General features: G+C 38.6%; 1 protein-coding gene across 9 annotated transcripts in view; it reads right to left on the bottom strand.

The window, feature by feature from the left end:
- The window catches only part of UTRN (utrophin), a 587,274-nt gene that overhangs the window by 368,676 nt on the left and 205,096 nt on the right, over positions 1 to 13,502 (bottom strand). For all 9 annotated transcript variants that reach the window (XM_073337527.2, XM_073337525.2, XM_073337526.2 and 6 more), the window contains 4 exons: positions 11,378 to 11,551; positions 10,566 to 10,721; positions 6,356 to 6,526; positions 2,641 to 2,820 (listed from right to left, as the gene is read on the bottom strand). In XM_073337527.2, the coding sequence (XP_073193628.2) occupies positions 2,641 to 2,820; positions 6,356 to 6,526; positions 10,566 to 10,721; positions 11,378 to 11,551 (681 nt within the window). The remainder of the gene's footprint in view (positions 1 to 2,640; positions 2,821 to 6,355; positions 6,527 to 10,565; positions 10,722 to 11,377; positions 11,552 to 13,502) is intronic.

The following is a 13,502-nucleotide window of genomic DNA, read 5'->3' as shown; positions in this document are numbered from 1 at the left end:
CTGTAGCAGAAACAGGATTAGAATTTAAGAATTCCCGTTTTACAACATCATAATTTCATCACTAGTCCACTGTGACTATTGGAAAGTCATGCATTTTCCCTTTTTAAAAGGATATTTTTCTCCCCATGTAGCTGTGTAAGAGACCTACACAAACGAAAAAGGAAAGTGACGGACTCTACAGGAGACATACTGAAATGGACTGTCAGATTCACAACGAAAATGCAGGACAAAAACAGAATATTTCCTCTAATCTCTATCAATTATAGTAATCTTAGATGTTTCATAACAATAGTAGGTAAAAACAATTCAGACTAAAATGTGATTTTGTTTTTAAATTGAATACCCTTTTTGTATAGCTTTCAGTGTGGTTTTGATGTTTGTTGCCATTTATGCAATTCCTGTCCTCTGATTCATCACATCCGATATGCATTTCTCACTTTACAGATAAATAGTCATGCGATGAATATACTAATCCTTCTGCTCTGATTGGCTCACATATTTAGAATTTTTAAGCTGTGCGCTAGCAACAGAAAACACATGCATCTCTGCACTCCCTCTGTCTGATGCTCCAAAGTTCCCATTGGGGAGAAACACGATAGTTATTTTCATGGAAGAGGCTAGGAAGAGAGAGAGAAAGAAAAAGAGAAAGAGAGAGGAAAGGAGAGAAATGGGACAGATAAGCAGAACAGGGGGCCAAATGGGATTTCTTTTTTAATTTAAGACACAGATATAGGGCCCAATTCAGGAAAGCATCTCTATTCAGGACAGCACATAAATTTAAGCATGTGTTTAAGAGCTGTCCTGAGTAGAGATGGACTCAAAGCAGGTCCCTATATGCTTTCCTGAACTGGAAAAACCACCCTTAAAGTATCAGTGTATTACACAATCACCAGCTGAACCACCAGGAGCTGGGGAAGCCACCCACAGAACATTCAGCGTCCCGTAGAGTGGGGGAGAAAGCAGTATTTTGTATTGCTCAGCAAGGATTCTTCCAAGCGGATGAAGCAGCAGCACTGGCAGACTCCAGAGGGCGAGCAATCCATCACTCTTTGCTTGTTTTTTTTCTTTACAATGCAATGATGCTAACCACAAGCGATATAGCAACTTACTTAGAAAAGGTTACATGGAACTATATACCACCCCCGGAAGTCATCAAATGAATGATTCATTAACTATGTTGCTATTTATTTGTATTGTGATAGCACCGAGAGGGTCCCAATCAGGATTGGGAACACATTGTGCCAAGAGCTGTAGAAAAGCATAATAAGACAAAGCCTCTGCCCCAAAAGGCTTGCAGACTAATCTGAGAAGGTCACAGATGAGTATGATTGTAATGAGGACCAAAAAAAGGAGGGGGGGGAAGATATTTAAAAGTACCAAAACTAGTTGGGGGGGGGCGGGTGTTCAGGAGAGGGGTGAGGTGGGGGTTGCTTTATTATTTTGGTTTATTTTATTCTATTCCATAAAATCAGCTATCCCCAACTAATGACTAAACCATTACAGGATACATTATTTCTTATAGGTGTCACAATAGAGATGGGTCTTGAGGTGACATTTTGATGAGAAGAGGATAGTGACCTTCCATCCAGATTAATTCAGGGGAAAGCACTACATGTATAAGGAGGACGGTAGAGAGACAATTATGGGATAAGCTGACAAATGGGTGGACAAGACTGGCATCACTGGTGGACCAGAAGAGGCAAGAAGGTGTCACAATAAAGGACTCGACAGGACAAGTAGGGCAGAGCAGAGCTACAGTAGACCACGAAAGTAAAGACAAGAAGCTAGAACTTAAGTGGTGAAATAGAGGATGCCAGTGTAGGGTTTTAAAAGGGAAGTAATGAGATCTGTGCAATAAGTAAACATGGTGATGCTGGCAAAGTGCATTTTGAATGGATTGGAGTGGAATGGCATGGCATGTGTGATACGGTGACCAGCAAGAAAGAAATTGCAGTAAGTCAGACTGGAGAAGATGAGGACCTGGATAAGAATTTAACAGTGCAGCCAGAAAGAAAAGCCTGAATGTTGAAATAAAAATATATCACTGTTTTTATTCACTATGACTAAGCATCACTTCCAATGTAGTGAGTTAAAAATGACAACTTATCTGTCTGCCTCAGGAATTTATGTAGCTCCATCACTGTAGCAAGTAGGCACTAGCAACGTGCATTCCATTCCCAAAAACCATGTGGGGGCCAACGTCTGTAAGCTAGTCTGAAACGCATACTATCTCAAAAGAATTTCCCAGCTTCCTCATTTCATGTCTTCATCACTTCACTTGCCCTGGCTGCACAGCAAGTGGGCTGCCAAAAAATCTATCCCCCGCTTCCTTTAAGACATTGGTTCCCAAACTGCAGTGGGGGGGAAGTCAGGAGACAGGGAGCGGGGGGGGTTAGATGGGGGGCACGGGGGATTGGATGATGGTAAAGGAGAGGTGGGGAGCATGAGGGTTTCTCGAAAATTAAAAAGGGGGCATGGTGCCGAAAAGTTTGGGAACCACTGCTTTAAGACAATGGGCACAGTGGAAGCTTTACTGTCAAAGTAGAAAGAGGACTCTAAATTGTTAGTGGTTGGTTGGTTGAGGGGGCGGGGGACAAGAGAAGAACCACACACAAAATATTTTATTCACAAACAATTTACCAACAAGGTGTTGCACCAGTCTTCAGTCCAGGTCCGAACTCGACTCCAGCCAGCATTAAGAACACAGAGCTTCTCCTCCAGTGAAGTCTCGCTGCCTTCCACCAAGGCCTGGAGCGCTGCACTGCTCTCTGTGATGGTGTTCAGATCAGCTTTCCTTCTTTCCAGCTCTCTCAGTACATTCTGAAACAAGAAAAACACTTAATAGGATACCGCCACATCCAGTGGATCACAAAAGCAAGAAGGCAGTTAGTATGTTTGTTTTTTTAATGGTTTATTGCTTTTCACCAAAGAAAGGGTGTGCATTCTGTCTGTACATCACGTAGTGGAAAAAAATTACGTTCATTCAGTCAAAAAAATCTTGAATATTATTTAACTATTTTTGAAGCAAGTATTACCTAAGCAGATAGTTCATTTACAGCACACACTGCCAATCACTACAATACAAAAACAGCTGTGATTTTAAGAAGAGTCCTTTTCACACTATAAAGCATCATAAAGAGTGAGATTTTCAAACACACTCAGTATTGGCCTAACTCTGCTCCTACTGAAATGTTTTACCATTGATTTTAGTGGGAGAAAAGTTAGAGCAATGCAAAATGCTTCTGAAAAATCTCAACTTCCTTTTGCAAAATCCCATGATCATTTTTCCATATTTTGTTATATTACCACAATGCTTCTATTGCCATATATGCACATATACAACAGACAGAACTATTTCAATTAAGTGTTTATGTCTTCCTTAAATTTAAAAGTCTGTGTGTCACCTTGTTTTTCATCATGGCATGTGTTTAAATATATTATAGAGTGCTCAAGAATTTTATTAGCCAGGGGTAAAGGGAGTTACCATACAATCACCTTTGGGCTCTCTCATACTTATAAGGAGGATTTCAATAATACAGTTTATTACCTGAAAATAAATAAATTGATACCGTGAGGGAAACCAAATATATAGTTCAAACTCTCATCATATAGGGTCACTGTTCACTAATGTACTCAAATCTGGTTATTTACAAAGCTCCCTGATTTATATAATTATGGAATAATAGAAACGTAGGGCACCTTGAGAAGTGACCAAGTCCAGCTCCCTGCACTGAGGCAGGATCAACTAAACCTAGACCATCCCTGACAAGTGTTGTTCAGCCTATTCTTAAGAACCTCTAATGATGGGAATTCCACAACCTCCCTTGCAAGCCTAACCCAGAACTTAACAACTACCCTTATAGTTAGAAAGTTTTCCCTAATATTGAACCTAAATCTTCCTTGCTGCAGATTAAGCCCATTGTTCTTGTTCATGTTGCCTTCCGTAAACATGAGCAACAACTGATCGCTGTTCTCTTCGTAACAGTCCTTACTATATTTGGAAACTGCTATCAGGTTCCACTCCCCCCCCCACCCCGTCTTCTTTTCTCAAGACTAAACACGCCCAGTTTTTCAACCTTTCCTCATAGGTCAGATTTTCTAAACCTTCCCCCTCATTTTTATTCTTCTCCTCTGGATTCCCTTCAACTTGTCCACATCTTTCCTAAAGTGAGGGGCCCAGAACTTGACACAGTACTCCAGTGCCAAGTAGAGTGGAAATTACATACAACATCTTACATACAACACTCCTGTTAATAAACCCCAGAATGATATTAGCCTTTTTTTCAAATGCATCACATTTTGGGCTCATATTCTATATGTGATCCACTATAACACAGATCCTTTTCCGCAGTACTACCCCCTAGCAAGCTATTACACATACTATATTTGTGCATTTGATTTTTCCTTCCAAAGTACTTGGCACTCATCCTTATGAAATTTAATCTTGTTGATAATTCAGACCAATTCTCCAATTTGTCAAGGACATTTTGAACGCTAATCCTGTCCTCCGAAGTGCTTGAAACCCATCCCAGTTGGTGTCATCTGCAAATTTTATAAGATACTCTCCATTCCATTACCAAGTCACTAATGAAAATATTACAGTACTGAACCTCAGACTGACGTTGTGCGATCCCACTAAATACACTCTCCCAGTTTGACAGTGAACCATTGACAACTACTCTTTGACGATAGTCTTTTAGCCAGTTGTGCACCCACCTTACAGTAATTTCATCTAGAACATATTTCCCAAGTCTGTTTATGAGAATGTCATGTGGGACAGTGTCAAAAGCCTTACTAACATCAGGATATCTCACATCTACTGCTTCCCCCACATCCACTAGACCAATAAACCTGTCAAAGAAGGAAATTAGGTTGGTTTGGCATAATTTGTCTTGACAAATACATGCTGACTATTTCTTATAACCCTATTATCCTCAAGGGGCTTACAAATTGAGTGTAACAGTACCTTTCCATATATATTATAACTTTATATAAAATATATAAATATTATTGTACTTCTCTTTCTCTCAGAGAGAGAGAGAAGTACTTTGAGCCACTCATCCGTCCTTCGGTCCATTAGGTGAATAATTATTTATTGATTAACCTCAATGTTCTCTAACTACAGCAACAAATAATGAAAGACAAATAAGCAATTAAGTTAGAAAAATGTGTTGAGTTAATGGAAAATATGACTGCTGAGTAACTATCGCATCAGATATAACATGACTGTATTCTTGCCAATGCAATTTTGCAGTTGTGAACAAATCAGGGAACCTTAAATAAATTTCCATGTATCAGTGTGATCTATAGTATAAATCCTTTAATATAGAATACATTGAGCTTGTCAGAATTCCCCCCCCCCCCTTGTGGAAAATTTCAATTTATCCTTGAAAAACCCAAACGGTTTCTACAAAATTCTAGAATTCTTCAGTTTTTCCAGCAAAAAGTCAAAATTTTCCACAGAAAGCAGACAAAAAACCCCTTTCCATTGAAAACTCAATTTTCCACCTAAAACAGTTTTGATGGAAACTTTCTGAACAGACCTGTTGCTATGATAGTAATATTAATGTGTTCATTGATTAACACCATATTTATTAAGGATTAAGAACTATGTAGGAGACATTATAAGATAGCTAAACAGCTAATTCTTAACATCATTAACATTGTCCTGGCATTTATACAGAATAAATAAGCTCACAGTTTAAGATATTTGTGATACCACAGATCTGATTCCGCAATGATCAACTCCAGTAAGAACTAAGCATCTAACAGGCTTGGGAACAAATGGGGAAGACCCCAAATTCCAGACAGAGTCACTGCAGCGTTAATGCAATAAAAATAGTAATTGATCTAGGAATTATAATTATGGCGGTCAATTAATCACAGTTAACACAAGCAATTCACTTAAACAAATTAACTTGATTAAAAAATTAATCACAATTAATCAGAGTTTAAATTGCACTGTTAAACAATATAAACACTTTTGGGTGTTTTTGTACATTTTCAAATATACTGATTTCAATAACAGAATACAAAGTGTACAGTGATCACCTTATATTATTTGTATTACAAATATTTGCGCTATAAGAAAGATAAAGAAAAGAAATAGCATTTTTCAATTCAGCTCATACAAGTGAATCAATATTTGAAAATGTAGAAAAACATCCAAAAATGTTTAAATAAATGGTATTCTATTAACATTGATTAAATGTTTAATGATTAAACTGCATGATTAAATGTTTAATGATTAAACTGCAATGATTAAAACTGCAACTGATTTTTTTTTAATCTCCCAATTAATCGTGATTAATTTTTTTAATCGTTTCACAGCCCTATAATAAAATAGCTTGCTTACTTTAGCCCAGCCAATTTCTGTATCCAGATCAGCAAGCGAACTCTCTGAAGTGGACTTCTGTACTAATTCAGTCTCTGTAAGGGCTAGCCATTCTGACAAAGAAGCAGTTTCTTTCTTCATTTTGCACGCCAGCTGCAATGCACGTTCCAGGTCTTGTTTCCCCTCAGTAACCTGCAGAAAGAAGCCAGCAATTAAAACTCACTTGAACACATAAAATAATGGCATTGTAAAGTTGTCTTGTATTGCAAAGTGCCCTGAAAAGAATATTAAGTTCTTTACAATTTTTACATCTTACTATAAAGAACAAAATCACCAGTTTCCTCCCGCTAACTGATCAACAGTTGAAACTACATAATACACTTACACAAAGAACAGAAGAAACAAATGGGCATGTCACTTCTTTACAGCTACTAACTGACAAATTTAACCACTGACTAGGTGATCACTAACAGACTGAAGCTTAAAGCTAAATGAACTTAAATGTAATAGTTATTATGAAAATGAACATTCTGTTTTGTTTATAATCCTGAATCGAAATGTTACCTCAAAGTGTTTTATATTCACTGAAGTCTAGTTCCATCCTCCCTGAAAAGGAACTCTGTAAAAGTGGCATTGGGGGATTCCATTTCTATTGTGTCCCAATGGCTTCCACTTCAAATGTATTGAGCATACTAGTAGTTTTTTTCCCCCAACTCAACTATGGGTATCAGAATCAAAATGGATTATTTCATTCTTGTTCATCACCAGTAATAAAGATCTGCAGGAAAACCTTTGTAACTTCACATGTCAAAAGTGCCATTATTGCCTTCAAAGGTAGTGCACCATGAGGGCTGACCGGTACTTTCTAAACAATTCTGCTGATGATGCATAAGAAATATAATGCAACTCCCTTTGAGTTAGCGGTTCTACAGGTCTAACAAAAGCATTCAAAAGTTTTGGGTATTTAAATTAGCAGACGTCCCTTCAAATACACTGAGGGAGCAGATTTGTTGAGTAAGGTAGTGCCATTTTTCAGTTACTTTCCAGAGTAGAACCACACTAACGTATGAGAGAGAGACAGAATGAATCTTCTCGAAATATCAGCCAAAGACTATGCATTTACCAACCAGTAAGATTTTGAACAAAAATCAAGTAGTAATTGTTTATGTATTTATTTTAAACAAGCCTAAGACAATTCTAAGGCCCAGCCAGTGATTACACCAGAATACATTAATCAGTTAAAATTGTCATATATCCCTCCATAAGAGAAGACATGGTATATATTAGATAGTTGACAAATTATTTATAGATGAGATTTTCCCTCCCCCCGCCCCCGTGTTTAAGAGGGGGGGGGGGAGAAATATTTGTTATTTAGGTCCAAGTGGATGAAGATGAAGGTATTACTAGCACAAAAACAATTACTTTAGGTTAAAAGACCGAGATATTACGAACCATCCTCACTTGTCCAGATAAGTCGAGACTGTAACATTAGTAGGCAAATTATATTGCCAAAAATGTATTCAAAATCTCAACAATAAGAATTTATCTTAGTTTAGTATTTGTACTTGTATTCCTTTTGTGTTACCAGAACAATACATCCTCAAAAGTTCTGAAAACAAAAATACCTTGGCTGTAGTTTTAAATCTTTTTCCTAAATGGCTTTGGAATGCTGTAAGCAACTCTGCTCTTCTAATAGGCTGTCACAGATTTTTCTACCCAGGTGCATAACGAGCAGTTAATGCACAGGTCTCAGTGGTATCTTTATTGGTCTGAATAGCCTCCACTTCAAATTGCTTCCTGGAATATTTTATTGTTCTGAACATGTGTGAGTGAAGTAATTTGGCCATATACCATAACTTTAGCTGAAGAATGCTACATTGCGAAAATTCTGCTTCCTTTTAGATTTTATGTCTTAGCTAAAAATAGAAGAAAACAAGTTTTCTACTCTTTTCTTTATTAAATGTTTGTCCAAAGAATTATATTTTCTTTAGACTGGGCACGTACATCATTCCATGACTGAAGCAAAAATCTGAATCAGTATCTAATGGAGTTCTTAATGTCTATAACACTATTAGTTTGCACTGTTGTTGTAGCAGTGCTGGTCCTAGGATATTAGAGAGAAAAGATGGGTGGGGTAATATCTTTTATTGGACCAACATCTGTTGGTCACAGACAAGCTTTCGAATGACAGAGTTGCAGAAGAGTTCTATGTAGTTCAAAAGCTTCTCTCTCTCACCAACAAAAGTTGGTCCAGTAAAAGATATTACCTCATCCACCTTGTCTCTTCACTAATGTTACTTGTATTTCCTAAAATTTTCATTTCACTCCCATCATGAAGGAAAAACTTGTCAAATGGATCTAGCTATCCACCAAATCATTTCTAGTGACCTAAGCACCCCCGGAAGACCAAATAATCATAAAAGTGTCTTGAACGGGGTTCAAAAAATTGCTGATGAACACACCTTGTTTTAGGATTTCATACTATAGGTTGCTAAAAGGAGATATGCTATAAGCCTGCCCAAAGACAACCCAGACGCACAGCAAAGAATGGAAACGACCTTGCCTCCATGAGGAACAAAAACCACCACCTACCATCAAATTGGGATAGTAAGGAGGAGCAGGTTTCAGAGGAACAGCCGTGTTAGTCTGTATTCGCAAAAAGAAAAGGAGTACTTGTGGCACCTTAGAGACTAACCAATTTATTTGAGCATGAGCTTTCGTGAGCTACAGCTCACTTCATCAGATGTTTACCGTGGAGGATCTGCTCCACCATTCTGTTCAAAAAGTGATTTTTTTTTTAAAAGACTAGAACAAGCTAAAACCAAAACTACTGTATCTGTGATCATGCTGCAATTACATGAATACAAACTGACAGGTTTCAGAGTAACAGCCGTGTTAGTCTGTATTCGCAAAAAGAAAAGGAGGACTTGTGGCACCTTAGAGACTAACCAATTTATTAGAGCATAAGCTTTCGTGAGCTACAGCTGCATCTGATGAAGTGAGCTGTAGCTCACGAAAGCTTATGCTCTAATAAATTGGTTAGTCTCTAAGGTGCCACAAGTACTCCTTTTCTTTTTATGAATACAAACTGTTACACTTAAGCTCTGATCGTGCAACTGATTATGAATGGATGCAGCAGTTTGCCTGCACAATGTCAGTTCATAAACTTTAAACCCAGAAGGGATCATCATGATCATCTAATCTGATCTCCAGCACTTTGCAGGCCACAAAACCTTGCTCACCCACTCCTATCAGATCTATAACATCTGGCCGAGTTACTAAATTCCTCAAATCATGTTTTAAACACTTCAAGTTACATAGAATCCGCCATTTAGACGAGTTTCAACCTGCAAGCGACCTGTGCCCCATGCTGCAGAGGAAGGCAAAAAAATAAAAATAAATAAATAAATGGGTCTCTGCCAGTCTGACCTGGGGGAAAATTCCTTCCCAACCCCAAATATGATGGTCAGTTGGACCCTGAGCATTTTGACAAGATCCAATGGCCACCTGGGAAAGAATTCTCTCTTGTAACTGAGAATCTAGTGTCCAGTCTCTGATCATTGGGGATATTTGCTACTAGCGGTTTTATCACATCATCCCATTCATAAACTTATGAAGCTCAGTCTTCAAGCCAATTCAATTTTTTGCCCCCACTGCTCCCATTAGAAGGCTGTTCCAGAAGTTCACTCCTCTGATGGTTAGAATCCTTCATCTAATTTCAAGCCTACACTTGTTGAAGTCCAGTTTACATCAGTTTGTTCTTGAGTCCACAATAATGCTCAACTTCAATAACTCCTCTCCCTCCCTGGTATTTATCCCTCTGATATATTTAGAGAGAGCAGTCATATCTCCCCTCAGCTTTCTTTTGGTTAGGCTAAACAGGCCAAGATCTTTGAATCTCCTCTGAGAAGGCAGGTCTCCATTTCTCTGATCATCCTTTTCTGCACATGTGCAGTTTAAATTAATCTCTCTTAAACATGGGAGACCAGAACTGGATACAGTATTCTAGATGAGATCTCACCAGCGCCTTGTACAATGGTACTAAGACTTCCCTGTCTACTGAAAATAACTTGCCTGATGCAACCTAGGACTGCATTAGCCAGTTGCAGGATCACAACCTTAATTTGAAACTCTGAAATCAAACCTACCACTGCTCATATATGAGTATTTAAGAAAAGGAAAAAAGATAAATGCTCTATATTATATGGTATATATTTGTCACTCTTCTTACCTGTGCACCCAGATCATTATAAAGAAATTTTAGTGCTGTGAGTTGTTCATCCATTCCTTTTGGATTGTCTGTTTGCTGTTTCTGTACAATCTGCCTTCCTGTCTTGATTACAGTCTCCACCTCAAGCTTCACTTCACTTAGAGTTTTATACAGTTTCTGAAACCAGAGAAAAATACATTTTAGCTACATTTTAGATTTAGTAGGTAATCGTTCCCTGGGACTGTTAAGAACTTGGACATCACAATGCATATAAATGCTGTGTATCATCTTCTTCAGGTCAAGTAGTAAGAAGCAAAATGTTTCATCACAGATCAATTCTCAAGTTTCAGATGATCCATTTTCCACTTTATTATTAAACCGAATATTCATAAAATTTACTGTGCATCACCACCAAAGGAGCTGGCAGAGATTTCCCATGATCCCTTCTCTTTTTTTACATAAAGGTATTAGAATTAAGCTAAAATGAAAAGCCAAGTAAACACTTCTCTCTAAAGTGCATGTTGCCTCCAGAACATGAGCAATAGCCAGGGTGGGGAATTTTGATAAGTGTTGTACTACTTATATCCTGTAATTAACAAAGCATTACCTTTATGACTATGTATTTTCCACTCAAAAGTATTACAACTTTTATCCAAGCCTTTACCCAATAACAGTTCTGTTTGTATACTGTGGCAAATTATATAAGCATTTACTTTAATCAAGATACAGAACTAAGCAAAAAATCCTAAGCACATCATTTTAGAGAAAGAGAATGTTATATATGGGTTAAATACACAAGATTTGGAAAAAATCCACCAATAAAAGTACTTTACCATACACTTGTCCAGGTGACACTGGATTACATCGGGGTCAGTATCCTTCACATCCAAAACATGGAGTTCTGCCTTTACACTATCCAGTACCCGCTTACAGTCCAACATGCGCTGCTCAAAATTGGCTGGTTTCTGGAAAAGTTGATACTTTGTGGATACCTCTCGGAGTTTCCTCTGTTTATAAGACACCAAAAGGGATCATTTTAAATTAATATCTGAGCTTCGAAACAATGTTTATAACTTCTCCCTTCAGATTCCATTTCTTTTTTCTTTTATCATAATTAAATAATTCAATGCATGAGTATGCCAATTTCTTAGTACAATTTAACATGACATTATCCATCCTTAATTATCTTTCTTCTGCAATACAACAGGCCTCAGACTCTACAACACATACTTCCGAAGTAACAATTCCATTAAAAGAAAAAAATCCCTTTAGCTCTCTGCATTCCAGTCTATGACACTTAAGGAATTAAGTTATTTGCTAACTCCTTCCCCTGGTACTTTCAGCTCCCATTTAGACCATTTTTCTTAGTAGCAGCCATGTTAGTCTGTATCCCCAAAAAGAAAAGGAGGACTTGTGGCATCTTAGAGACTGGCCAATTTATTTGAGCATAAGCTTTCGTGAGCTACAGCTCACTTCATCGGATGCATTCAGTGGAAAATACAGTGGGGAGATTTATATACACAGAGAACATGAAACAATGGGTGTTACCATACACTGTGTAACGAGAGTGATCAGGTAAGGTGAGCTATTACCAGCAGGACAGCGGGGGTGGGGGGGAGAAACCTTTTGTAGTGATAATCAAGGTGGGCCGTTTCCAGCAGTTGACAAGAACGTCTGAGGAACAGTGGAGGGTTGGGGGGAATAAACATGGGGAAATAGTTTTACTTTGCGTAATGACACATCCACTCCCAGTCTTTATTCAAGCCTAAGTTAATTGTATCCAGTTTGCAAACTAATTCCAATTCAGCAGTCTCTCGCTAGAGTTTGTTTTTAAAGTTTTTTTGTTGAAGGATACTCACTTTGAGATCAGAAATCGAGGGACCAGAGAGATTGAAGTGTTCTCCGACTGGTTTATGAATGTTATAATTCTTGACATCTGATTTGTGTCCATTTATTCTTTTACGTAGAGACTGTCCAGTTTGACCAATGTACATGGCAGAGGGGCATTGCTGGCACATGATGGCATATATCACATTGGTAGATGTGCAGGTGAACGAGCCTCTGATAGTGTGGCTGATGTGATTCAGCCCTATGACGGTATCCCCTGAATAGATATGTGGACACAGTTGGCAACGGGCTTTGTTGCAAGGATAGGTTCCTGGGTTAGTGGTTTTGTTGTGTGGTTGCTGGTGAGTATTTGCTTCAGGTTGGGGGGCTGTCTATAAGTAAGGACTAGCCTGTCTCCCAAGATCTGTGAGAGTGATGGGTCGTCCTTCAGGATTGATTATAGATCCTTGATGACGAAAAAGCACAAGAACAAATCCACACAGACAAACCCCTGGAACCCCAACCAGGGGTATACTATCTGCTACCCAAGATCCATAAACCTGGAAATCCTGGACGCCCCATCATCTCAGGCATTGGCACCCTGACAATCCGTTGTCTACAGCCAAGCTCTACGATACAACCGCATTTGCTCCAACCCCTCAGACAGAGGCAAACACCTGCAAGATCTCAGTCAAGCATTCTTACAACTACAATACCCACCTGCTGAAGTGAAGAAACAGATTGACAGAGCCAGAAGAGTACCCAGAAGTTACCTACTACAGGACAGGCCTAACAAAGAAAATAACAGAACGCCACTAGCCATCACCTTCAGCCCCCAGCTAAAACCTCTCCAGCGCATCATTAAGGATCTACAACCTATCCTGAAGGATGACCCATCACTCTCACAGATCTTGGGAGACAGGTCAGTCCTTGCCTACAGACAGCCCCCCAACCTGAAGCAAATACTCACCAGCAACCACACAACAAAACCACTAAGCCAGGAATCTATCCTTGCAACAAAGCCCGTTGCCAACTGTGTCCACATATCTATTCAGGGGACACCATCATAGGGCCTAATCACATCAGCCACACTATCAGAGGCTCGTTAACCTGCACATCTACCAATGTGAT

The sequence above is a fragment of the Lepidochelys kempii genome, chromosome 3, assembly GCF_965140285.1.
Source record: "Lepidochelys kempii isolate rLepKem1 chromosome 3, rLepKem1.hap1, whole genome shotgun sequence".
Classification (NCBI taxonomy): Eukaryota; Metazoa; Chordata; order Testudines; family Cheloniidae; genus Lepidochelys; species Lepidochelys kempii.
Note: the sequence above shows the minus strand (reverse complement) of the source record. Positions and strands in the feature narration are given on the sequence as shown.